Here is a 25,893-nt window from a genome sequence, read left to right as displayed (position 1 = left end):
ACGTCGTGAAGTGTTTTCTTTTAAAGATATTATCTTCAATTATTTCTTACGCAAGTGTTGATGGGTAAGTATTTATATATGTGCACACGGAAACTCTTGCACTGGCGCCTTACCATTTATATAATCATTCCTTTTCTCACACCTTTGTGCAATATATAAATATAAATATATATATATATGGAACGAGTAGAAAGGCCTACGACCGCATGTCTTTCCAGAAGTCTCCACTTCTAGCGAGTAATCCCTTTAAGGAACCCTTAAGAAGCAGCGGTGGCGGCGGCGGAGACCTTCCCGGTACGATTAATGAGCATGAGGTTACAGTTGCGCAGGATATCAAACAGGGCGATGCCAAAATGGCAGCAGATCTCGCCATCTTAACCGGCCAGCCGAATGTAAAAAACCCCGTGAAGCAACTGCTCACGCAGCGTGAGAATGCCACTACAGGTTCTGCTCCATCGCACCTCAATAAAAGTGGTCAGCACACGGTGGAGATTAGGGAGATGCACAACACAGGAACATTTATTGCCAAAAAAAGAGAGGTTGGTCTGATGCGGTTGGCCCTGGCAAATAAGGAGTCGGAAATACGGCACCTTGAGGAGGAGATGGACCGCGTTGACAAGAAACTTCGCCAGCAACAGGAGCAGCTTGCCAGTACGGAGGAGAAGTTTAATAACTTTCTCAAATACAGTAACTTGGAACAAGACGCTGCCGTGCGCCGGGCGGAACGTGAGAGTAAGGCCAAACAGAAACGACTCATTGATATTAAGAAGCTTTCGGCACAAATAAATCACTTAGAGCAAGATATGCGCAAAACGGAGGTGCAACTGGAGCTCTGTATGGAGTATAAAACATTTATGGACAACCTCACGCCACCTCAGTTCTTTTTTGATGTGCTGACCAACTTCCGCGTCAAGGAAATCAACGGTAAAATATTGCAAGAGACTGAAGCGGCGTATGCCCGGCAGGCCAGAAAGTTGAGGAAGCAGTACGAGGAAGCGGAAGCGCGGCGTGCATCAAGAGAGGCTGAGAAAAACTCGAACAACAACGCTATATTTGATGATATGGATGATAGCAATAAAGAAGACGAGGAGGAGGAGGAGTTAATTCCCCTTGAGACTCAGTTGGAGGGACTGCACCGGAGGTTCGAAGAGGAGGCGAACCGACGACAGGCGGAGGAGGTGGAAGTCATTCGAAATGAAATCAGTGCCCTCACCGCTGAAGAGGTTCGTGAGGCGCTGCACAACAGTTACCCACACGATAAAATTCCCATGTATTTTACGGAGCCAGAGCAAATTCTTGACATCTTCATTAATGTTGAAGAGGGAAATTTGTTCCTTATTCAAAACAGTCAAGAGTTGGAGGAGGAGTTGGAACGTGTTGCCATGGAGTTCCTGCACGAGCGGGAGGAAATGGATGCGATGGTGAAGCAAAGGCAAACCCAGATGGATTCACTTGTATCTCGTATCAAGGAATCCCAAGATCGTCTAGCCCAATTGGAGGAACGGCTGGTAGATTTAGAAAGCAGTGACGCTGCCGGGCTGTCGATGGTCGATAGTGCAGGTGGACGCGGTGTAGCGGGTTATGCAAAGACGGTGAAAGTTGCCATGACACAAGAAGTGCTAAAGAAAAGCATTGAACAGACGGTAGGTGATATTTTTCGCTGCATCAATCAAAGACCTACCAACCCTTCGCGGCATCAAGATGGTGTCGATGGCGGGAACTCCCCAGTGCATCCTTCAGGAAAGCGGAAGCATTCTGCTGTTGTGGCAAATAGAGGTCCAGCACTCGATAAAAAGAATGCAGCTAAAGGTAAGAAGAAAGGCCAGACCGCATCGACTGTTGCACCGGGCGCCACTGGTCCAACTGGCACGCAAGCTGAAAGTGAGACAAGTGCTAACATGGGGCCAGTGGAGATGCTTACCATTATTGAAAATAAAGTAGATGAGTACCACCGGTACATCACAGACCCAAAGAATGGCGTGGAGCAGTCACTGATCATGTCCGTCTTGAAAACTCGTGATAAGGAGCGCCGACATGCAGCTCGTGTACTTCACTTGGCTAAACAGCTAGCGGAGCGTGAGGAGCGCAACCAACGCGCTCTTGAGCGTTCACAGGCCACAGTGGTGAAGTATCGGGGCAAACCCATAATGTGGCGGTCGAGACCCCCAGCCAACGCGCTCCGCCGCACTGAGGTGGATCCAAACAACCCAGCACCGAGAGACCCCGAACAGGATGACGAGTTCTTCCGTGCCTAGGGAAATTTCTATTTATCATGATGGGAAGGATACAACGCGTATTGTTCATTATGTTGTGGTCGGTGCTGACGAAAGGGTTAGTTATTGGTGAAAAACGGTTGGCCAGGCAGGATACTAGCCGTCGTATTTCCCCTGCTCTTCTGCTTTCCTGTGATTTTATTCCTTATAAATGTATAGCGAGATGATGGAGTTTACCGTGCAGACTCTTCGTTGTGATGTTGTTAGTAGATGCTTTTTCACCTCTGTGTCCTTCTATCTTGAACTCCTTTACCCACTGTGGCGGATGTGAAATGATGTTTTAGTGTATTTGTCGGTACGCGAGGTGAGTGTTCTCTGCATATTCTTGTGGTACCTATCCGTCTTCCAAATCTTTTTTTGGTTTTTTTTTTAGGTACCACTCGTGCGTGTTAGCCTGTGGTGAAGACGATTCGACTGGTTAAAACAGTCAGGTATGGCGAAGAAACATCGTGTGAAGCGCCAGAAACAAGTCGAGTATTTACTACGTTTAGAAAGGGAACGGGATGAGTACTTAGCAAAGCGCAAGAGGGCAAAACGCGATCGCCGGGAGCGAAATGAGGGAGAACTCTTCGGCGAGGCACTTGATAACCTCGCTGGAGGTGATGTGAAGCGGGAGCGTAAAGAAGGGGGCATTTCAGCGTCTGAAGGTAAACGGGCCGAGGAATCCACCAAAACCGTCAGCACTGACGCGAACACGAAGTTGGGGTCCAGGCCAGATGCAGCTTCAGCGGAGCAAAGCAAGGTCAAACATTTGAGGAAAAAGTACTGATGAAATCATTGTTTCACTATTGGGTCTCTGCTCGTGCGCACGTTGCCCCGAAAGTAGTTGCCACCCTGTGTGCCGCTGCGACAATAAAGTATTTTAAAGGATAACAGGTGGACCTTCATGAGTTTCACCCTTGCAGGCTCCGCGATTCGTCTGACATGCGGTATTGAACACTTCACCACCGTTAAACTTTTATTTTTTTTCAAAACTCACTGATTACGTTATGCACAAGCATGCATGCACACGCACAGAATTTGCGATGAAAACCACTTATTCAAAGCAATATATATATGCACCTCTCTTACTACGCTTATTGCTTTTTTTTTTGTGTGTGTGTGTTATTGTTCTTTTTCCCCTCTTCATGTTAGAGGGTAAAAATCCCACGGCTACTCCCACCACTAGCAGACATCACTCATATGGGGAAGTCCAAAGGACCGCGATGTGATGCGGAAGGGAGCCGTTGTAGTGTACCACTTGCCATGTGGGATTTTGAGCAGTGCGACCCCAACGCCTGTTCTGGCCGCCGGCTACATCGCCGGAATGCGCTGCGGTTGCTGAAGTTGCGAGAGCCTTTCCGAGGTGTAGTTCTTACACCAACAGCTGTAGAAACATTGAGCCCAGCAGATGCGGGTTTGATTGCACAGCTTGGAGTGGCTGTTGTTGATTGCTCGTGGAATCAGTTGGATGCCGTGCCATGGCGTCAGATGAAGATGGGCGCCCCACGCCTGCTTCCGTTCCTAGTGGCAGCCAACCCCGTGAATTATGGTCGGCCGCAAGAACTAAACTGCGCAGAGGCACTCGCTGCAGCGTTAGCTATCGCTGATCGTATGGATGATGCAAGAGCTGTCATGTCGTATTTCTCATGGGGTGCAAGTTTCTTTGATATCAACGCGGAACTTCTGGAAGGGTACCGGGGGTGCCGTAATGCGGCTGAGGTGCTTGAGTTTCAGGAGCAGCACGTGGAAGCAGAGAAGAGAAGAAGTACTGCGCAAAGGGAAATGGATTTTGACAATGTTGATCTCTCGGATGTTGGTCCACTCAACGTGAAGAGGGGTAAACTCAAAAATAGACATGCGTGGGAAGTAAATACTGAAGAAAACAGCAGCTCGTCTGATGATTGCGGTGAAGAAACAGACGAAGAGTTGGAGAAGGTCGATGAAGAAACTAGTGAGGAAGAGGAGCAAGTGGTTAGCGAGTGTAACGGAGTATGACAGGAGATCACGCAGGTAGTGGTGAAGGGCTGTAATAGCCGTTTGATGAAGTTTTCATGATAGCTTTTCGACGTCTTTACATATAATTACTGCGAAACGGGTCTGTTTCGGTAATTTCGTCTGTGCGGTGAATTGAACGATGTTGTTGGCTTACCCTTGAGCCATTAGTGTGACACGGTAGTTTGGTGTATTTGTGTTGGCAGGAGGAGGGGTAACGTACGAGATTTACGGTTTGGTTTCTCACTTGAGTTTCGTAACTCGATGATTGCCCACCGGTAGATGAAAGTTCCCCGAGAAGATCCATTGCGTTTTCGAGGTTTCTTGTGCTGTGTGGTCTGCGTTTTTTTTTTTTTCATAAGTGCAATCTACTTCCCATTAATTCAATCGTGGCTTACTTGTGAGCACGCGCGTGAATCTGAGGCTGGCTGTAGCCTATTCGAATGGTCATCTCTATCTTTCTCTCTCTCTTTCGCCCATTTCCCCCTTTTTGTTCATTGTGGTACCGTTACATTTGTTGTAGGTATTGTTCTGAGTTTGTGTGTCTGAGGTTCAAGTACAAATGTTTTATGGTACCAACGACGTCGACAGGCCCGGTTACGCCCGTTATTCTGAGAGCAGCACACCAACGCACAGCCCACGGGGTAGTGACCGGTGCCGAACTAATGAAACCTCGAGCGGAATGGACCACTGGAGTTCGCCGAGGGGGATTGCAGATGAGGTGCCACCGATTTTGGCCGGGAGTTTCTTCAACGATGCCGAGATGAGGGAAATGAACCGAGTTATACCCGCAGCCATGCCCCTTCTAGTAGAGGCAACAAGCGTCAGTTGGTTGGATGCAAGTCCGGAATCTTATGGCGGCTCCACGACGGCGCATCATCCTCCTGCGGGGGCAACATCATCTTCGGTTGGGAGATGCGCTGCCGCTACCCCAAGTATTCCCTCACTTGCTGGTAGTTTACTGAGGAAGGATGTACGCTTGAGAGGTTTGCAAATGGATCACCGTGGCTCCAACCATCCAGTAGTGTCGTCCTCCACTGCTTCAGATAGGACAATGGTGGATTATGGAGTTTCCGCAGAATGTATACCCGTTCAACCCCCGTCCCACGTAAATCATGAGGATATAGATGTTCTTTCGCTCTGGACCTCTGATCATGTTGCTGCAACTAGGACTCATGTTCAACAACGCCCGTGTTCGCTACGCACAACGCCATTGAGAGTCGATCAGAAGGTGGGGGTGTCCAGCAGCCACAATCTTCCATGCAAAGGACTCGAAAGAGTTGCCAACTTGAGTGGTAACTTTGCTGTGAGGGAAGTAATTGTGTCTCGTAATAGCTATGGGTCGTTACAAACTCGGTCGAGGAGTTGTCCAGTGACTTTTTGCGCTCGCACCAGCAGCCCTGCGGCCCGCGTAGTTCAAGCGCCTTCACCCTCCAAATGTATGCAGGATGTTCCCATAACCTTCAATGGAAAGTCACAGGCGGCTGTAGACCCACAAAAGGCTGGTGATGCGCTCAAACAGTACCGACTTGCCGTCGAGAACGTAAAAAAAAAGGGGTACGACCGAAGCATTCGTGAAATATTGGCCAATCCATGCGTAGATGATGATGAGGATGAAGATGAAGATGATGAAGAAGGAGTACTTGACGGATGTGATGTGGGCGTATATGAACTTGAAGAACAGGAGGAGTAATTGTAATGCCAGCATACACAAAGGGATGGGTGTGAGGTGTGGGGTGGAAGCGTTTCTTATGCATTTTGTGTGGATGTGACGGCATGTCTCCCGGAACCCCCCTCCCCCAATAAATTAGTTGCATATCCCTTTCTCTCACTGTGTTCATTTTTTTTTTTTTTTGAGCTTGCTCACACTTATCACAAAATCTCTCAAGCAGTTTCATCAGCAGAGGTGTCCTGGTGAGTGAAGGGGGAGGGGGGGGGGTGTTATTTTCCACCTGTAGGTAATCTTTTTCGATTATATTGTTATTGTTATTATTCATCGGTACGCATTGCAAGTTGTGTAAATAAATAAAATATATATATATATATTTCAGGGATTGTATGACTTATGAATTTTTTTTTGTTCTCTTCGTATCCTCACTCCTTTTCCTTATTTCCCTCTACCATTTTTCCTTCCGTTGGGCATCATATCCTTCATACGCTCAGTCATTCACTTCTTTTTAGTTAATTTTTTTTTCTCCATCTACCATATATTTTATTTCTTTTTTTAAAAAATATATGTGTATATGTTTCGTAAACCAATTGTTTTGTATATATATAATAATATATATAATAATAATAATAAGAACAACAACAACAGTAACACTGATTTTTTTGTCACAAAATTTGTATTATTACAAAGGAAAAAGAACAGTCTCGAATCTCAACAAAAGCAACATAAATGTCGGCCGCCAGTGGATATATGAATAAAATGTGTAAATATACAAAATAATACCAAATAAAAAATAATCAGAGAAAACCATGTTAAAGCATAAATAAAATGAATGACTGAGATAAAGAAAAGAAAAGAAAAGAAAAGAGAGAAAACGATGAAAAAAGAATTGAAAGGAGGAATGATGTGGCGTGTTATTATTATTATTATTATCATTATTATCATTATTATTATTATTATTATTATTATTATTTTTTCCTTCTAAAGTTTGCTGCACTCCACAGTCAGTTGATTGTAAGGAAGGGGTGGAGACAAGAGAGGTAGTGGAGAAATGCCTGTGGATGTTGAAGAAATTTAGAGATAATAAGAGAAAATGGAGAGAAAAGGGGAGGCAAGAGAAAAAAAAAGAAAAATAAAAAAGGAAAAAGAAAAAAAAAGAGAGAAGCAAAATGCAAAATAACATATAAATAAATGAATATCTGCAAAACGTGAGATAAATGAAACATGACAAATCACAACATCGTTGCTAAAATATCGCGAAAGCATAAATGGATGAGAAAGTGTAAGTGAGGTTGTGACCATTTTGGTTTATATCTATTTACTTATTGTTTTCTTGTTTCTGTTATATATATATATATATATATATATATATTTACACGTAAACAAACAAATGCTAACATGAAGACAAATATATATTTCTGATCGTATGAGCAAACGGTTATGATCTATGAATGTATTTACATTTATGTACGCGTATGTGTTATGTACTTGTCTGCATATAAGAGGAAAGGAAAAAGAAGAGGAAAAAGAAGAAGAGTGATTGAACAATTGGATAGATGTTTTTCAGTTCATCTCTAATAGAAATTTCATTGTCACTTGCATAGATGTGTCTTGCGAGTGCGTGCGTTTTGTTTTTCGTTGTTAGCTTTTCCCCTCTTTTTTCCCCCTATTATTTATTAATAATAATAATAATAATTATTGTTGTTGTTGTGTATGTTTTCCTCGTTTCCGGGGCGGGTGATTCGACAATCGATGAGAGAGAGGAAAGAAAAAAAACGGAAGAAAAAAAAAGAAAGAAGACGTAACGGTGGTGCCAGCGACAAGAAGTACGACGCAAGTTCATATTTACGTTTGTTTTTTTCGAACGCTTGTGACTTGCATAATTTGCTTCTTCGTTTTTTTTTTTTGATGGTGCTTTTGTTTTGTTTTGTTTTTCTTTCTTAAAGCGATTGACCCTCTGTTGCTGAGGGAGCAATCGCGAATGATGGGAAGAGGGGGGAGGGGGAGAGGAGTGTGTGTATGTGTGGGGAAAGTGATGAAACAACTTCATATATAAATATATAAATATATAAGTGTATAAATATATAAGTGTATGTATATATATATATATATATATATATGCCCCCTTTTTCATTTTTTCTTTTTTTTTTTAAAAAATCTTAACGTTGTTGTGATACAAACCAGGTGTGGGGGTGCTTTTTTCTTTTTTTCTTTTTTTATATATCTCTTCCCCCCCCTCACACACACACACACACACCTCTCCACTCACTCACCCGCTCGCTTTGACCTTCTTCAAATTATGCCTCACAAAACGAATTCCCACAACTATAAATCAGAAACAGGTACGTGATTTATATGAAACAAATCAGCGTCAAATCCTTTCGTTTCAGCCTTTCTTTTTTCTAGTTTCGATCTTGTTTTTTTTTTCTCCCTCCCCTTCTCTCCTCGTCTTTTTTTTTACTTTTTTTCCTTCTATTTACGCGCGCATCGCGTTTCCGAAATATAAAAAGTATTTAAATATATATATACATATATTTTGTACGTTTTTTCTTATACACCTCTAGCAGATGCTTATGAGCACTTATTATTATTATTATTTTCATTTTTGATCAAAGAAGACAGAGCTGTAAACGACAACAACACCAGTAAAGAAGAAAAAAAAAAGGAAGCAGTCATGAGACAAACAAACAAACGAACAAACAAAAAAGAAATAATTCGTCATTACCCCCATTTGTTTTTTTCTTTTCCTTTCGAAAACTTTTTTGTGTATGTAGTAGTCATACTTTGCAGTGTCATGAAATGTATTTATTTCTCCCCATATTACCTTCCTTTGTTGGTGTTTTTTCCCTTTGTCCAAAACCCTGCGCTTTTATATCCTTTTTTTTCTTTCTTTCTTTTTTTTTTTAAAAAAAACGTGATTTCATTCGGTTTTTTTTTGTCCCTCTCGGAATATTTCTTTCGTACTTTCTTCCATTTTATGAACTTCACAAGAAAACAAAAAATCAAATCAGTTCATTAAAGGTAAGACACAACACAAACATACGGAAGAAACAAAGGAAAAAGAAAAAAAAATAAGTTTATTTATCGCACTAGCGAGGCTTGAGGAGTTAACACTTTTTAGCTTGGGGCATTCCAACCGGTGCTTACAGTGAGGTGCTGGTTAAAATACACGTGGAGAAACTTAGACAAAAACAACAACATAAAAAAAAAAAGTAAGCGGTACAAGTGATCGCACAGAAAACGAATAAATAAATAAATAAAGATCAAGACCAAGATCAGTGGCACCGACTCCCACCAACCTCTAGCGGAAACGGTAATAGCAGCACACATAAAACAAAAAAGAAAAAAAGAAAAAAAGAAGAGAAGCTATGGGTGCCAACTACGCGGTTCGTTGCCTTGCAACAGTTTATTTATTCCTGCTGATGTTGATCGGTTGGATAGGAGCATGGCTTCTGCAGTTGGTTGTCATTACTTTCACTTATCCCTTTTGGACAAGCGAGCAACGCGCCGACTGTTGTGCACTGATCTTTCGAATCGCCAACTTTTTGTCCTTAGACGCGTTAAATCCATTCTGGAAGAGCACTATTTTGCGACCTTTCCCGAATGTACAGGGAAAAAAAGTTCTTGTGGTGATGAATCATCTCAGTGGTGCTGATCCTTTTCTTATGGTTCGTGTATTGCTCCCACGTGACGCCGCATGGGTTGCGAAAAATGACCTCTTCCGTGTTCCTTTTGGTGGTTGGGCCATGGCTAATGGGGATGATCTTTGCGTACAATTTAAGAACAAAAAAGCGGGATTGGAAACTGTGAAGGGAACTGTTGCGCCAATGATGGAGGCAGCCCGCGCTAAGATTCATCGTGGTCGCATGCTTGCTGTTTTTCCTGAGGGTGCTCGAAATGACACTCCTGAGAATGGATTGAAACCGTTCAGACCGGGTTTCTTCACATTGGCAAAGGAAGAAGGTGCAACTATTGTACCCATTGCGATTAGTGGAACGGATGATTGTTGGCCGAAGCACTCGTTTCTTATGGACGTGGGTCATGCGTATTTTTCTTGCGGCGATCCCATCGCAACGAATAATTTTAATACAGTGGAAGAGTTGGTAGATTACGTGTGGAATGCGGTGACGGATCTTCGTTCAACACACCCTTCAACAAAGGAGAATAGTCACAAGGACCGCTAGTGCCCACGAGGCAGTGGTAGGGGGAACCAGTGTAATAAATAAATAAATAAATAAAAATGGATGGAGGTTGGAGTGCATAGAGTTTTGTTTGTATGTGTGTGTGCGTATGTGTTCGTTAGTCACGTGGAAGAGGGCATAACTACGGTGGAGGGGAAGGAGAGGAGGCGTATGAAGAATGATTTACCCCTGAGCTGGTGTGTGTGGCTCCCATTGTGTTGGTTCGTGTTTTGTGAAGTAACACTTCCTTCTCCGTGTATCTTACAGCGGAGCACTCGGCTCACCTTCTGATTTACTCAATCATCATCCCAAGTTGGAAGGGAGGTGAGTTCTACGAAGTGAATGCCAACCTACATATGGTAATACTTCTTCATGATTTTAAACATTATGCATATATATATATATATATATATATATATATATGCATGTGTGTGTGTGTGTGTTCGTGGGTGCCAGTGTGAGACCCTCTTTTTTCTCCTCCCGTTCGCCATTGTACGAGGATCTGTAGAATTTGTTACAATGGAGAATAAACAATGGATTTTTTTTTGTACGGACGCACATGCTAGAAAATGCTCGTACACTGTTTCCTCTTCCTCTTCCTCCCGTTTACTTATTTTTTTTTTTTTTGAGTTTTATTCTTAGTTGCTTGTAGGTCGGCGTCCGTTCCGTTCCAAGTAAGATAATATTTCAACGACAAAGGAAAAATCACATACTTATTTTTTTTTAAAAAAATTTTTAAACAAAGGGGGAAAAAGGAGGTACATGTTCCAACGCCTTGACGAGGAGGTGCCGAACATTGGTCAGTTATCTGATGGTGGCGGCAGCCCCAAATCGCTCAATGGTGCTGAAGCGGCTCGCACGCATGACCGTGAGTCATTCGGTGCGGCTTCTGACAAGAGTGCCAATTTGGAATCGTACCATCCCGAACCCACAGATGTGCCATCAGCTTTCGCCGATTCTGCAGGTGTGGAGGGCGCCTCGGAAAAAGACAACGCCTCTTCCGAAAGTGGTTGCCCGGAGCCATTAGCGGCTCCCCCACCGTGTGCTGCAGGAGCGAAAGATGCGTTTCGCTACTCAAAAACAACTGTTCCGACTCACCTCGACGAATCGGGATGTACGACACCTGAACCAGTGCTTTCTTCGTTCTTCACGGATACGGATGCAATCCCGACATGGGAGGGTATGACGTTGGAGCAATTGAACGGTTTACGTGATAAAATGCTTTCTTTGCTATCTGGTGTGTCGGAGGCGATTCGAAGGGAGGAGGTAAAATCTCCCTCGTCTCTGGGCCCGTCAAATGAGTTAACAGATGAAGAAAAGCAGGTGGTGGATGCTTCTCTTCAGCGGTTGCTGGTGGAGGCTTTTGAATATTCGTCACTCAGTGATATAAAGGAGATGTATTTGTTTGCGAAAGCTATGCAAGGGAAGGAGGCTTCAAGGATGGGAGCAGCATTACAGAGTATTCATCGCTTAACCAGCCGCGGCAATATACTCATTTCATACAAGGAACTCCAAGATTTTTTGCGTTCGTCAAACCGCTTCACAGCTGATTGGCGGGACGAGTTTGTTTCTTCGATCAAGAGGGTACTCGCAGCGTTCTTGAGCATGTCTCACCAGCCAGATGTGCTGAACTGCTTCTATCCCCAACTATTGGTGATCGCTCGCCACGAGATATTTTATACAGTATTACTACGTGCCGCACAAGGTAAGTCTGTTCTACCACAGTCGTTGTACCACTTATCCCCCGAGTGGTTAGCTGCAACACACTCATGCAAATGTACGCTACAACAACTTTCGCAGTCTCTTAGCAACGGAACGAGCGTTGCTAATATGTCTCTGACAAGAAATAGTCAGTGCTCCACCGGTTATGCCACTAACCCAGCACGCCGCCCGTACATCGATTCATCAATGAGGTGGAACCCGCCCCGTGTGAGACCGAGAGTTCCTCTTGGTGCATCGCCGCGGATGGCTTCTTGCGATTCATCGGTTGATAGAAACCAGTATCATACAGAGTACGAGGGGAGGTGGGAAACTCCCACAAGACCGCGAAGAACTTTTGACATGGGCGTCCGCAGGCAGATGTCAACGCGGTCAACTTCTGCACTTCTCTCCTCACTTGGGGGGAAATCCAGTGGGGCGATGGGCAATACTGCCATGACGGTGACAACGGGCCGAAAGACGCCACTTACACGAACGAGGTCAAACACAACTGGAATGCTTACCAGGACCATGTCGGCTGTTCGCCATATGGACTCATGCACCACTAATTATGCAGCCGGTATCAAGATCGGGTCAAAACCTGCAGCTGAGTCGCCACTGAAGCTACAACGCACCGCCACCCAACGTCCCAGTGGTGCATTGACTTCAGTCAAACCGGGCACCAAAATCGGTCAGGTTTTCCCTTCCACTGTGCGCGTCGAGACGCGTTCGCGGGCGAGGGACTCTTATCTTGTGACACCCCGAAAATGATCTGTTATCGGTTGCGTCCCTTCCGCTTTCAAACGGTTTACTATGGTGTGATTGCTGGTGGCATGACAAGGGTGAAATAAGGAAGGTGATTATACGCTGGGACCCCACTGTTGAGACGTTCTTTTTTTTTTGTTTTACTTTTTGCGTCTTATTATCCGTTGTTTTGAAGGACAGGGTAAGGAAGTCGGTGCAGATGTGGGAACTTCGCCATGAGCGGTTGCTTGCAATTGCTTTTCTCGGCGTCACTGTCCTTCTTTCTTGTTTTTACACCCCTTATTGCTTCTCCTTTACTATTTTTCACCTTTATTTGTCTCTTTGTGTGTTTTGTTCCCTTACCTCGGTGCGTCTGGTAGTTTAAGGTTCGAGAGCCGTCACTATGTGGATCGACTTCTAAACCTTCACGAATTTGGTGCCTCGGGTACGGCTCGCCGGATTTTAAGGGTGCCTATATATGTGTTACTCGACAGGGATTAAATTTGAAACAGCGGTGTGAGAAAAAAAGAAATGTATGTGTGTTTGCGTGGAATGTGTAGGCCTCCATCTGTTTCTCTTTTTCTGTAATTTGGGCGCGAATCTTTTTTATATGGAGAGGGAAAGCGTCCCGATCCACGCACCCTTGCTACCCTCCTTATTGTGGTTAACTTAAAAAAAATTTGTGATGTTATCTGTCGAGTATGTCATTTTCGCTTTCGTCATCTTCCCTCCCCCTACTGAAGCGGATGAGTAATTTCATCCCCTCCCCCTTTCCATTTGTTCCCTTCTTGCCGAACAAAGCAAAGAGAGGAGGTGGAAAGGGGAGCGAAACAAGGGAGATATGAGAAAGGGGACGGCGTAATCACGGCTTCACTGTGTCATACCTTTTTTATTTATTTACCCAAATACTTTTGTTGCTGTCGACCTTGTAGGAGAAGGGAATAAAAAAGGAAGTCATAAAGCAGTTGAAAGAAGAAGGGGGATTTTCCATCTCTTTTAAGCGAGTGAGGACTCCATTTAAGTGCCGTGCATATTTTGGTGAGCGTGGACATCTATGGCCGATCTATACGATGTTCTCGGAATCTTACACGATGCGGAGGACGATGCAATCGCTAAGGCGTACCGTCGCCACTCCATGGCGGTGAATCCACAATGCAATCCGGATCACCCTGATCCAGCTGCACTGGAAAAGCAATTCAAACACGTTTCACAGGCATATGTTGTGCTCTCAAACCCCAAAGCACGAGGCATCTACGACCTGTATGGCGAGGAGGGTGTTCGGCATGGTGGGACGGGCGCGCAGGGCATTCCTGGTGGGATTGATCTTGACGCGATAGATCCCTATGCTGTGTTTCGGAGTTTCTTTGGTGTTGACAACCCGTTTCAGGTGATTGGGGAGATCAATGGACTACGCAACAATAGACACAACTTCTTCAGTAGTACCGCTGTGATCCCCAAGAGTCTCGTGAAGGCACCATCCATCGAGGTGCAGCTGCCCGTTACGCTAGAGGATGTGTATTACGGTGCTGTACGGCGAGCGTCTTGGAAGTGCAGTTTTGTCCGCCAGGGCAACGAAACGGTGGTGGAGGAGTTCTTTGAGCTCCGCGTGCCGAAAGGTGCACATGCGGGAGATAAATTTGTTGTTGACGGTAAGGGCGACTGGGAGGAGGGCCGGGCACGGGGTGATGTGGTCGTGGTGTTGGAATTACTTCCACATGAGCGTTTCCGCCGTGAAGGTGACGATCTTGTCGTGAGGGTGCCCATTACCCTTAGGGAGGCACTCTGTGGCGTAACCCTAACCGTACAAACGATGGAAGGCACTGATGTTGCGGTTCTCATTGATGAAATCGTGCACCCAAAGTACAGCCGTCGCGTCGTTGGCCAAGGACTCCCACGTAATGACGAGCCCTCTAACCCGCGTGGCGACCTCATCGTCGAGTGTGACACAACATTTCCAGGATTTCTCACACTAGAACAGAAATCCGAGTTGAGCCGTATCCTAGATGCCAAGTAAAGTGAGTTGGCGGTGTGTAAATTGTGATTTTTGAATTGGTCGTGAATCGGGAGTTCCCACACTTCCATGTTGGTGCTCCCCCCGTTACCTCTTTTTTCCTTGTTGAAGCAACATTGCTCGCAACTGTTGTTGCCGCCTCTAGAAGGAAGCTCTCCTCTGTGGCATCTCCGTACACGTGTGTGTGGGAACCGACCTGGAGGAGAAACGAGTTAGAATATGTCAAAGATTTTTGTGTGGGAAGGGGGGAGAGCGGTGGATAGATGTATGGATGACGGGCCTTGTTCAGTTTGTGGTCCTTGCTTTTTCAATTACCTTCTATGTAGAAATGAAGAGCGGTGCTTGATTGTTCACCTATTTAAAATCCCTGTAACCTTTTTTTTCCCCCTCACTGCCACTTGTTCCCCTTTGTCTGGAAGCGGCAGGTCACCACCTTTCTCGTTTAATCTGTATATACGTTTCTGATGAAACTATTTTCACCTTCCTTTACACACTGTACGCCACCACCCAAGTAGAAGTAGTGAAGGAAGCGATATCCTTTGTAAAAAGGGTGTTCAAGGGTTATTGCGGCACAGCAACGCACTACGGAGTGGGGGAAATATAATGAGCTCATCAGAGTCAGGGAGTGAGAGTGATAGCTCCTCGAAGAGGTCTGGAAGTGGATCCTCTAACGGTGATGATTACGAAGATGAGTATGATGAAAGCAAGAATGGCTCTCGAAGTGCGTCGAGTGCATCATCAGGGTCGAGTAAAGGGAGCGGTGGGTCAGACAAGTCGGACAGCGGTAAAAAATACACGGAATCGGATGTCTCCACAAGCAGAAGGAAAAGCAGCGTGTTGGTTGCTTCCGAAGGCAGTGACAAAAGCGGCGCGTCGAGTGCCTCTGGCAGTAGAAGGGGCAGTGGGTCGGGTTCATCTGGAAGTAATAGATCCGGTGAAGGTCGGTGGCGAAGTGGCAAAAGTGGCACTGGAACTTACCTTAGCTCAAGGAGAAAAGACGATTCCAGCGACCACGAGTCTTCTGACGATGGGGGTAGTTCCTCTGCTTCAAGTGACACTCCCCCGAAGAAGCGTCCAGAGGTGAAAAAACATGTCGTACCACACGCACGGAGCGCTGGTGATGATTCTAACGCAGGCAGCGACAGTAAACCGACCACACGACCCTCTGCCGAGACTGGGCAAACCCGTGGAGCGGCCTACGCGATGGCTGACCAGCAGGTTACCTCTGTGTCTACCAAAGAGGAACTTAACGACCTTCTTTTGTTAAATGATCAACTTCGTTTGAAGTTGGAAGCACAACGTTCAATTCTTCAAAAGGGAAGGAATACTACTTTATGTCGCTCCCAAAACAGGACAATGTGGAAACAATACCAAAGACCCGCCGCTGCTAGTTTCCAGCGGATGTTGAGTCGTGAGGGCACCCGACGTGAATTACTGAGGGAGAGAGATGAGCTTCTTGAACGGCAATGCTTTCTGCAAAGGAAGGTTTATTGCATTAAGCAAATGCACGTGTACGTCAAACTTATTCAAGAGTGCAAGAATGACATTGCAGAGCTTAGCAAAGAGCGCCGCGCATTGTTGCTGTCCATACGGAGTAACGAAAAGTTGTTGGTAAACACCTCCGAAACGGGGGATCCGAAAAAGGTGTTTAAGCAGCTAGCTGATGAAATACGTGCCAACTCGGTACTTGCGCGGCGAATACTTGATCATCGGCGTCGAGACGCCGTTTCGGCAATAAGGATGCGGAAGGATACTCAGAAACGTGTGGAAAGGTTGGAGGAACAGGTACGTGAAGCCAAGGAATGGGAACCCCCCACTGATCTCGATGAAGGCACACGGACTTTGTTCGAGGAATACCGATGGAAGGCAGAAACTATTTGCGAACTGCACAAGAAGCTTTCTCGCCTCAAAGCCAAGAGTCGGGGAGATATGTCTGACTCTAGTGGTGGAAGGGTGGGAAGCCAGCACGACAAGGAATCTCGTGCATACTATGTAGCAAAAATAAGAGAATTGAGGGACGAAATATACCGTTTGACTTCAAAGGCTGATCGGCAAAAGACTGCTAACTCACCAACACGTGAACCTGTGGACAAGAGCTTTACAACTTCTCGGGGTGATGTGGCGTGGAACCTCGAACAGAGGGGTGGGGATCCGTCCCCAAGGATAGGGTCAAACGAAGGTAACCAACGCAGTTCTAATACCGATAACGGGGGCGGAAAACCAGGTGCAAAGGTGTATGACCCGCTGGGTGAAGTCAAGCGGCGGGTAGACGAAGCTCGAAGGAGCAACACAACTTCTCAGTTGCTTAGTGATGAAACTCCTCAGAGTGCGGCTCGTAATAACTCGCAGCCCCGAAAACGCGGCTCGGTCGATGACGTTGCACCTGGAGGCGTGAAAGCAACAGGGGAGTCGGCGGGGGGGAATGGCGGTGACTCGGCGAAGAGCAAAAGTTCCAAACAGACGGATGGACAGGGGTCTGACGAGTATGCGAGCCAAAGGGATGACTACGATGAGGACGCCCCGAAATCGTATTCGGCCTCCAGGAAAAACGCTGATGATTACTCGGAAACCAGTGGAACCGCTTTGCCAGGTGAAGCAGGGGAAAAGAGCTCGTCTGAAATCGTGGCTTCTACAGGTGGCGGAACGGATACACATAGAGATTCAGGGTCATCCGGAAATAATGGAGCCGCGCCGAACGATAATGAGAAGGTTGCAGGTGAATCCGAAGATCCCCCCGCGAAAGAAGATGAAGGTGCCAGCTGGCTAGATTTTTAGCGCCCCGCAGTGAATTACTTATGCTATCCTTTTTTTTTGTCTTTTTTTTTTTCGGGGGGCGGGTCGGAAGGGGTTTGTGCACTTGATCATACGGGGGACAAGGACGGGGAGGTACGGGGAAGTTGTGTTGGTGTAGGAGGAGAGGAGTGAGGAAAAAAATACAAAGGGGAAAAAGGAGAATATAGGAAAAGTCTGTGCGGAATATACATAAATACGGAATCACAAACGAAAATTTGATGGATAGACGAAAGAATAAAAAGGAAAAAGAGTGTTTGAGAGAGAGAGAGAGAGTTCAAATAACACAAAATGTAGAGTAGAATAAAATCTGGCGGGGTAGGAAGGTAGAAAACTGTGTAAAGAATAGTTTGGTTTGGTGGGAATGATGTGTGTTCGATGTTTTTTTTTCTTTCTCTGTTATATGATTTTCGTTGTACAATTTTTGCAATATGCGTTATGCTCCAATTCGTCTATGGCAGTTGCTTTTTGTGCAGTGCTGCTGCTGGGCTTTTTCTTTTTCGTTTCTCGTGCCGCATTCAGGGCCTTTACTTACCTCACCCGCACCGATGTATTCCTGCTCTGTGCTTACCTCGATTAGTTTCTTACTGTTATTTTTGATTCGGTTTATTGATCCCAAACAATCCGTTCAGTTTGACAAATGTAACGCCACTGCGTTCGGCATGACGGCTATGTCAAAGATAGGAGAGGGAACCACAAGGGTATCTTCACTCTATTCAATACTACTGTCATTTTTTTTTTGTCTGGAGTCCGAACGGTTTTTTTGTTCTGTTTTTTTTATTTTTGTTGTGTTTGCCACGACCAATGACACCCGCGACAGTTTGTGCTGTTTTAATTAGAGTTGCAGAACGAAAACGGGGACCGTTCCGTTTCCCACTTAAAGGCCTCAATCGGACGCGTTCATGAGCTTACTCCTTTTCCCTTTCAATTGCAGGTACAATGGTGTGCCATGCACACATGTATACAACTGTTTTAGTGGCTGCTGCGGTGTATTTTTTGTTTTTTTTTTTTTGTTGGGGGAGGATGTTATTGTATTTTCACATGAGCATGAATGTTCGTGTGAAGAAACCTTGGTGTGCGACGGAGGGAGGGGAAGGGGAGAAACATAAAAATAACGTGAACTTGTTACTTAAACAGGTTGGGACACATTTTTATGATGAATGACCTCCGAAGGAAGAAAAGAAGTAACGGAACGATGATACATGCAAATAGGGGACAAAAGGAGGGAGGGAGGCTTTTAAGATACATTTTGTCCGGGCTGAGTTGTTGCGGGTTCAGATGTAGTGATTAGAAGATGCGAGTTTCGGTTTTTGGAGGGAAGGTTACGACGCCATATGTCTTCGCCTGCCTTTCTCATTATTTTTTCCCTCCTGTTCATTTGTCAAACGTAATACTATTATGTATTTTACGTGGAGACACACTGCTCCCTCATGTATCGTCACAGTGTACACGCATACACACTTTTTTTTCCTTGTGCGCTTACACTCACAGGTTTAATGATGCGTTTGGTTGCCTGCAGTCTGTGTGGGACGGTGCGCCGTCACGCGTCTAACCATTATGTGGCCCCAACATTGTTGCGGATACGTCATATGGCGCCGCTGAATGGGGGTATACGCAGTAACAGGAGTCGAGCAGTGGCCTCTTGCGTAACTGACACTTCATTTCCGTGTGAACCGCAGTCACAACGGATTGTTATTTCCCCTAGGGATGGTACCAAAGGGGGATACTCATCTCATGCTTCTGTAGTCACTTCGTATAACCACTCCAACAAACAGAAAAGGGAGGTTTCACTCACGCCATCCGAGCTTGGTTTTTCGCAATGTAACGTAAATTATTCGTGGGAGACTGTGGTCGCACATCCTCTCGAAGTTAGGCTTGCATCACGGCGCAATGAGTCGCTTTTGCAGCGTTTGCACTTATTTGGGATGCCTGCAGGGTATCCTGATTCGTGTGGAGAGGGGTTTAGACGGTATTTTCTTCTTTCCCTGTGTAGCAGCTTTGTATCGAGTTTTGCTTCATCAATTGGATATCAGTCGATTCTTAATGGATTTTTACTTGCATCTTCACCACAACTATGGATGCTGAAAGATCTTGCCCCCGCCCTAGCCGCTGCGTATTTGGCAAATCGCGTCATATCGTACGAAAACAGGCCGAAGTTTTGGTTTGTTTTTTCTGTAGCGCTGCACAATCTCTCCGTCATAGCTGAGATGATTATTCCGACAACAGTACCAAATCATCTGCTTGCAGCCGCAATCCTAACCTCGTGTGTGCGGCAGTCGGCGTCGCTTATGTTTTTGGTGACGAGAGCCTCCGCTCTGCAACACTTCGCCATCAGTAACAACCTGGCGGAACTCACGAAGAAGTTCAACTCTTTTGGAATGGTTATCTACACCGTCTCAACGGCACTGGGAATTGCATACACATCTTTAGTACCATCGGTGACGGCCCAACTTGCTACGGTGCTTATGTGCTGTGGTGCAAATTTAGCGATTTCTCATTTGTCCATGTGTAATATAGCCTTTCGCATATTGAATGAAACTACCCTCTCCGTGATCCTTCGTTTCTACATGCGAGAGGAGGGTCACCAGAGGGGACGTGTATTATCGCCACGGGAGGTAAGTGATGCCATTGGACTCCGGATGATAGACAGAGGGAGATCCGATGGTAACGACCGCATAGGGCTTCTCTACGTAAATCCACCAATCGGAAAGATCCGCATTCGGTACTCTTCTCTCGATGAAGATGTTGTGTACTTGTGTTCCTCAGAAATGTTTCTTTTTGCCCTTTGGGAGCCTTCTGCCCCCCTATCACTTCTGGACCGCTGGCATCGATGGGAAAAACCACAGCTGACACAGCGAATCAGTAAGTGGTTTTGCTCAAAGAAGAAAAATGTTCCTACATCCGAAGTGTTGGGCAAGCGGTTGGTGCTTTTCGTCCATCAGGAGTGCGATTCATTGCATCTGCTGACTGCGTACCTTCTTGCGTACACTGCACTGCTACAACATGCCGATGATTTAGCGGAACTTCGTCGTTTCCTTCGTTCCTGCAACGGGGAACAGTCGCTTTGGTTGAAGCGAGGACGCGAATTGAGGAAGTCTCTTCAAGCGGTTGGTTGGGACGTCGAGCAATTGTCGCTGGACCCACTTAACTTTCGTCTCTCTAGTCTTAGCTTCGCTGCGCAACCGCGGTGTATGCGACATTTAAACCCCCTTAATTAATGAGAGAATTTAAATTGAGTGTGCGCCACTACTGTCGGATGCGCGAGTGCATGCAGTGAGCCGCATTCGGAGGGGGTGCGTGCATGCTGCATAGGGACGCATAATGGCGCATAATGGAGGTATCGGAAATGTGTATGAGTTGTAGACGATTCCGACTAGGTGCATATTGATAAAGGCAGGAGACGTATGTACCCCAATCGTCCCTCTTTCTTTTTTGTTTCTTTGTGATCCACATGAGGGACACATAAACAAAGGGAAGGGGCATTTCCCCCTCCCCCTCCCTCCCCCCGCGTTGTGCGTGCGGGTTCTTCACAGACTGGTAAGTTCATTTAGAGAAGGGGTGGAGGTCGAAGTACTGTTCACCACAGTAACGGTTTGGTCGTCAATGTTCTGCAGAGCACAGCGGCTGAACGGTAAAAGGAGTTTATTTCGGAAGTGTTGGGATCCATTTTTTATACCTTGGTTTTGTTTTCGTTTGTTCTGTATTAATTGTCAAACTTCTATCTTTTTGCGACTGGAGCAGGATGTTGCTTGTCCCATTTACCTTTTAAATGCGCTTACCTCCCTGACCTTCTGCGGCATTTTGCTGCGGTGCCTTGAGGTGTGGGGAGAGGGTTTAAGGCACATACGTACGTGTAAAGTGATACACAATGATTTGTCTTATTTTGTCGAGAGCAAGCACACGTAACACACACACACACAATATATATATATGTTTGTTTGTTTATATATTTGTAGTTTATGAAAACTAGCGAGTTTCTGGGAATGTTTTCTCAACATGCAAGGAAGAAAGGGAAACAGCGAAAGAGTGAAAATAAGTTAAAGGCGTGCGTGTGGCATGGCTTCTTCTCCCTTTCGTGCAAACGTTCATGATTTACTTGTATATTTTGTACCGTCCCCGCTGCCCGAAGGAGGCTCACGCCAACTGTTTTTCTCCTTACCAATTTACTTCTGTTTTCATTTACAATAACTCGTCTTAATTTTTATATCCGCGTCTCTGCTGCACCAAACTTATTCTGCATGCTGTAACTTGTTAACAATAATTCTGCCTTGCGGTTGACTCCCTTGCTTCAAACACACTTTATTTCCAGGAGTGTAAAGAGAGCAGAGACAGAAAAAATTTTTAAAATCTTCTTATTGTATTGACTAAAGAGTAACATTCAAAAAAAGGAAGAGAGTGGCGAAGCAAAAACAAGCATTGATCATATACCACGCACGTGGCAATACGGGTTGGGGGCCGCTCACGAAGAACACTTATTCTTGAGGAAACCAAAGAAAGAGGGAGAAAAAAAAAGGGCGTTGTCGGACTACCACTTCTCTACTTACCCACTGCAGTTTTTTTATTATTCGGTATTACATCAAGTAAAGCGGAGACATGGCCGTTGTCCACAAGAACTTTGCCGATTACTATAACTCTCTTGTTTCACGCGTTCCAACTCACCATGAGTTACTGCTGCGTTTGTGCCGTGAGGAGACAGGGGAGCGAAAGGCTATTGAAGAACAGTTAAGCCACGCACTCGCTGATCTTATGCATGAACGAGGTGTGATGATTGCCGAGAGGAAAGAAATCGAGCGTAACCCGACTCTAAAATTCGAGCCGAGTCTCACACGTTTAATTACGCTGGGCATGAGGCAAACCAACCTAGAGTTGATAAGGCAGCGTCAACAAAATCCATTGGTGCGGCAGCAGCCACTCATCCGTGCCTTTCCACGGGCGAAGTACTTCACGCTGTTAAAGGAGGAAGAAGAGTTGCGAACGTGGCTCAGTGGTGTGGAGCATCGCCTCCGTGAGAAAGTTGAAAAGGAATGTTCGCATTCGTGGTTTTTGCTGGTGTGTCTACGTCAACTCGTTGATCATGAGAATGAGGTCCGTGAACGCATGCAGCAAACTGAGGCAGACCAGCGTGTCGTCATCCGACGTGGCGTCTTTCGCTACGCTCCACCTGAGTTCTTCCGCCGTCAGTGCGTTGAACGTACCAAAGGCCCTGTTAAAGAAAAAACTTTCGAGGAAGAGCACCTAGACTCCCGTGCTGTCGTTGAGGCGGAGGAGCTGGAGGAATGGAAATGTATGCTCCGCTGGTTATTTGATATGTACGGCGTACGGTTGTATTCAACGAGTCGGTGCGAGACAGCAGAACGGTATTTCATTGAGGAGGAAGAGCAAAAGGAGCTTTGGGAGAAGACTCTCGAGTGTACACGAGAATCATATGGACCATATGGTAAGCTTACCGCGACGATAGCGTGGCATGGAACCAGCTGCACTCCACTGATGCGCATGTTAACGTGCTTACCAGAAAAGATAAGGGAGGCTGCGGAGGCTAAAGCAAGAGAGGCCAACAAGTACCCGCCTGTTCATGAGTCGTCGGCTGAGTCGTCACGATCGGTGACACCTAGACAGGAGGTTGAAGAGCACGAGGAGCTTGATGAGGCTGATATTCCCAAGGAGGCATCAACTGGGTCTTCTCCAAAGAAGCCTGCAAGTGAAGATGCCGGCGGACAAGTTGCTGCTGAAGGTGTTGAAGATGCCACTGAGCAATCAGCTGAACAGGCTGAGGATGCCACTGAACAACCAGATGAGCATGAAGAACTTGATGAGGCTGATATTCCCAAGGAGGCATCAACTGGGTCTTCTCCAAAGAAGCCTGCAAGTGAAGATGCCGGCGAACAAGTTGCTGCTGAAGGTGTTGAAGATGCCACTGAGCAATCAGCTGAACAGGCTGAGGATGCCACTGAACAACCAGATGAGCATGAAGAACTTGATGAGGCTGATATTCCCAAGGAGGCATCAACTGGGTCTTCTCCAAAGAAGCCTGCAAGTGAAGATGCCGGCGAACAAGTTGTTGCTGAAGGTGTTGAAGATGCCTCTGAGCAATCAGCTGAGCAGGCTGAGGATACCGGCGAACAAGTTGCTGCTGAAGGTGTTGAAGATGCCACTGAGCAATCAGCTGAACAGGCTGAGGATGCCACTGAACAACCAGATGAGCATGAAGAACTTGATGAGGCTGATATTCCCAAGGAGGCATCAACTGGGTCTTCTCCAAAGAAGCCTGCAAGTGAAGATGCCGGCGAACAAGTTGCTGCTGAAGGTGTTGAAGATGCCACTGAGCAATCAGCTGAGCAGGCTGAGGATGCCGGCGAACAAGTTGCTGCTGAAGGTGTTGAAGATGCCACTGAACAATCAGCTGAACAGGCTGAAGATGCCACTGAACAACCAGCTGAACAGGCTGAAGATGCCACTGAACAACCAGCTGAACAGGCTGAAGATGCCACTGAGCAACCAGCTGAGCAGGCTGAGGATGCCGGCGAACAAGTTGCTGCTGAAGGTGTTGAAGATGCCACTGAACAATCAGCTGAACAGGCTGAAGATGCCACTGAACAACCAGGAGAACAAGCTGAAGATGCCACTGAACAACCAGCTGAACAGGCTGAAGATGCCACTGAACAACCAGCTGAGAAGGTTGCTCAAGAAACTGCAGCTGAGCAAACAGATGAGCATGAAGAACTTGATGAGGCTGATATTCCCAAGGAGGCATCAACTGGGTCTTCTCCAAAGAAGCCTGCAAGTGAAGATGCCGGCGAACAAGTTGCTGCTGAAGGTGTTGAAGATGCCACTGAACAACCAGCTGAACAGGCTGAGGATGCCGGCGAACAAGTTGCTGCTGAAGGTGTTGAAGATGCCACTGAACAACCAGCTGAGGAGGTTGCTCAAGAAACTGCAGCTGAGCAAACAGATGAACATGAAGAACTTGATGAGGCTGATATTCCCAAGGAGGCATCAACTGGGTCTTCTCCAAAGAAGCCTGCAAGTGAAGATGCCACTGAACAACCAGCTGAGGAGGTTGCTCAGGAAACTGCAGCTGAGCAAACAGATGAACATGAAGAACTTGATGAGGCTGATATTCCCAAGGAGGCATCAACTGGGTCTTCTCCAAAGAAGCCTGCAAGTGAAGATGCCACTGAACAACCAGCTGAGGAGGTTGTTCAGGAAACTGCAGCTGAGCAAACAGATGAACATGAAGAACTTGATGAGGCTGATATTCCCAAGGAGGCATCAACTGGGTCTTCTCCAAAGAAGCCTGCAAGTGAAGATGCCACTGAACAACCAGCTGAACAGGCTGAAGATGCCACTGAACAACCAGCTGAGGAGGCCGAAGATGCCACCGAACAACCAACTGGTGAGGGTGATGCGTAAGAAGGAATATTGTTGAGGAAGTAGGAAGCATGTGAGAATTACTCATTATATGCTATGTGACTTTATCTGTGACTTTTCTGTGATAAGGCGTTCTTGTCCCATTCAGCTGCATATGCTGATGTGCGACGTTCTGGGTTCATTCGTTTCATTGAAAGGACAAAGCGAAATATATTCTGATGTGTAATTTCTACGATTTTCTTTTTAGTGTACCTCACAAAACTATGACGTTGGACAAGCATGGGATGCTGCTGAATGTTTATTCGCTGGGTTTTCATTTTGATATGGTTGAAGGAGAGCACGTTTGTGTGTCGTAGTTAGTCGTCCAATTGGACCATTTTGATGTTTTTTGTATGTTACGAGCTACTATGTATAGCTTAACCAAGTGAATTTTTGTAACCGATTGCTGCAGTTGGCACATGTAAATAATGAGTTATAGGAAACAAAGGAAATGGTGTGTGTCTTCGTTGTATTTCAAAAACAATCCAACGCTTACCGCTTTTTAGGGAACCGATAACGAAGAGGAAAAGTGCAAGCGGGGAGCGGATGTATTTTGAGTTTTTTGTCAAACTTGTACATCGATGTATTACTTCAATGCGTCTCTTTACCTCACAAGTAGATGAAATTTCCACCAGTATGAGCATAGTGTAGTAGGTGGCGTCTTTGTTGACAGCTGATCCTACGGTATTTTCACCTTCCGCCATCCTATCGCTTAATTTCACTTTTTTTTCTGAAGTTATTCTTCTAAAGGAAGACTTTTCAGTTGATAAATGGTAACCATGCAGTGTGTATCCAAAGTAGTGCACTGTGGCTCCGCAGTTAACGTCTTTATGGATCAACCGTAGTCCAGAAAGTGATTTGAGTTCCATGTGAGTGGAGAAAGATTCTTTGTGTGGAGGCAAATTTCCCTTCTTTTGTTTTCTGACGGCTTTTCACCAACGGCATGTGCAGCACCGAAAATGAAGAGAACTGTTTACCCTTGACGAACGGCACACAGATCACTTTGTGTAAGTTGTGACTTTATTTTATCGGAACCTTTGGAGTACAATGTGCTCAGTATTTTTGGCAGACTCTGCTACAAAATTGGACATGGAGGGGAACCACTTGCGTCCTCCGGTCTCAAACCTTGTGCCTTTGAGTGTGCTT

The 25,893-nt window shown here is 45.8% G+C and overlaps 13 protein-coding genes across 13 annotated transcripts; 12 read left to right on the top strand and 1 right to left on the bottom strand.

Annotated features, from left to right (window-relative positions):
* Positions 1–206: 206 nt before the first annotated feature.
* TbgDal_XI17070 (hypothetical protein, conserved) lies at positions 207–2,255 on the top strand (the record flags this gene model as incomplete). Its single annotated transcript, XM_011782549.1, has 1 exon — positions 207–2,255. One exon carries the CDS (start codon positions 207–209, stop codon positions 2,253–2,255), a length of 2,049 nt encoding a protein of 682 aa, XP_011780851.1.
* A 451-nt stretch (positions 2,256–2,706) lies between these two features.
* Positions 2,707–3,042, top strand: TbgDal_XI17060 (hypothetical protein, conserved; the record flags this gene model as incomplete). The annotated part of the gene is made up of 1 exon (XM_011782548.1): positions 2,707–3,042. The coding sequence occupies one exon, from the start codon at positions 2,707–2,709 to the stop codon at positions 3,040–3,042; it is 336 nt and encodes a 111-aa protein (XP_011780850.1).
* Positions 3,043–3,455: 413 nt separating this feature from the next.
* TbgDal_XI17050 (hypothetical protein, conserved) lies at positions 3,456–4,250 on the top strand (the record flags this gene model as incomplete). The annotated part of the gene is made up of 1 exon (XM_011782547.1): positions 3,456–4,250. The coding sequence occupies one exon, from the start codon at positions 3,456–3,458 to the stop codon at positions 4,248–4,250; it is 795 nt and encodes a 264-aa protein (XP_011780849.1).
* Positions 4,251–4,809: 559 nt separating this feature from the next.
* TbgDal_XI17040 (hypothetical protein, conserved) lies at positions 4,810–5,940 on the top strand (the record flags this gene model as incomplete). The annotated part of the gene is made up of 1 exon (XM_011782546.1): positions 4,810–5,940. One exon carries the CDS (start codon positions 4,810–4,812, stop codon positions 5,938–5,940), a length of 1,131 nt encoding a protein of 376 aa, XP_011780848.1.
* Positions 5,941–8,590: 2,650 nt separating this feature from the next.
* On the top strand, positions 8,591–8,935 carry TbgDal_XI17030 (hypothetical protein, unlikely; the record flags this gene model as incomplete). The annotated part of the gene is made up of 1 exon (XM_011782545.1): positions 8,591–8,935. One exon carries the CDS (start codon positions 8,591–8,593, stop codon positions 8,933–8,935), a length of 345 nt encoding a protein of 114 aa, XP_011780847.1.
* A 349-nt stretch (positions 8,936–9,284) lies between these two features.
* TbgDal_XI17020 (1-acyl-sn-glycerol-3-phosphate acyltransferase protein, putative) lies at positions 9,285–10,100 on the top strand (the record flags this gene model as incomplete). The annotated part of the gene is made up of 1 exon (XM_011782544.1): positions 9,285–10,100. One exon carries the CDS (start codon positions 9,285–9,287, stop codon positions 10,098–10,100), a length of 816 nt encoding a protein of 271 aa, XP_011780846.1.
* A 759-nt stretch (positions 10,101–10,859) lies between these two features.
* On the top strand, positions 10,860–12,566 carry TbgDal_XI17010 (hypothetical protein, conserved; the record flags this gene model as incomplete). The annotated part of the gene is made up of 1 exon (XM_011782543.1): positions 10,860–12,566. One exon carries the CDS (start codon positions 10,860–10,862, stop codon positions 12,564–12,566), a length of 1,707 nt encoding a protein of 568 aa, XP_011780845.1.
* A 1,027-nt stretch (positions 12,567–13,593) lies between these two features.
* TbgDal_XI17000 (chaperone protein DNAj, putative) lies at positions 13,594–14,553 on the top strand (the record flags this gene model as incomplete). Its single annotated transcript, XM_011782542.1, has 1 exon — positions 13,594–14,553. One exon carries the CDS (start codon positions 13,594–13,596, stop codon positions 14,551–14,553), a length of 960 nt encoding a protein of 319 aa, XP_011780844.1.
* A 600-nt stretch (positions 14,554–15,153) lies between these two features.
* TbgDal_XI16990 (hypothetical protein, conserved) lies at positions 15,154–17,325 on the top strand (the record flags this gene model as incomplete). Its single annotated transcript, XM_011782541.1, has 1 exon — positions 15,154–17,325. One exon carries the CDS (start codon positions 15,154–15,156, stop codon positions 17,323–17,325), a length of 2,172 nt encoding a protein of 723 aa, XP_011780843.1.
* A 446-nt stretch (positions 17,326–17,771) lies between these two features.
* Positions 17,772–18,179, top strand: TbgDal_XI16980 (hypothetical protein, unlikely; the record flags this gene model as incomplete). Its single annotated transcript, XM_011782540.1, has 1 exon — positions 17,772–18,179. One exon carries the CDS (start codon positions 17,772–17,774, stop codon positions 18,177–18,179), a length of 408 nt encoding a protein of 135 aa, XP_011780842.1.
* A 591-nt stretch (positions 18,180–18,770) lies between these two features.
* TbgDal_XI16970 (hypothetical protein, conserved) lies at positions 18,771–20,558 on the top strand (the record flags this gene model as incomplete). Its single annotated transcript, XM_011782539.1, has 1 exon — positions 18,771–20,558. One exon carries the CDS (start codon positions 18,771–18,773, stop codon positions 20,556–20,558), a length of 1,788 nt encoding a protein of 595 aa, XP_011780841.1.
* A 1,375-nt stretch (positions 20,559–21,933) lies between these two features.
* On the top strand, positions 21,934–24,750 carry TbgDal_XI16960 (hypothetical protein, conserved; the record flags this gene model as incomplete). The annotated part of the gene is made up of 1 exon (XM_011782538.1): positions 21,934–24,750. One exon carries the CDS (start codon positions 21,934–21,936, stop codon positions 24,748–24,750), a length of 2,817 nt encoding a protein of 938 aa, XP_011780840.1.
* A 374-nt stretch (positions 24,751–25,124) lies between these two features.
* TbgDal_XI16950 (hypothetical protein, unlikely) lies at positions 25,125–25,616 on the bottom strand (the record flags this gene model as incomplete). Its single annotated transcript, XM_011782537.1, has 1 exon — positions 25,125–25,616. One exon carries the CDS (start codon positions 25,614–25,616, stop codon positions 25,125–25,127), a length of 492 nt encoding a protein of 163 aa, XP_011780839.1.
* Positions 25,617–25,893: the final 277 nt, after the last annotated feature.

This window comes from Trypanosoma brucei, chromosome 11 (genome assembly GCF_000210295.1).
Source record: "Trypanosoma brucei gambiense DAL972 chromosome 11, complete sequence".
In the NCBI taxonomy this organism is placed as follows: domain Eukaryota; phylum Euglenozoa; class Kinetoplastea; order Trypanosomatida; family Trypanosomatidae; genus Trypanosoma; species Trypanosoma brucei.
This window is presented reverse-complemented; position numbering and strand designations above follow the sequence as displayed.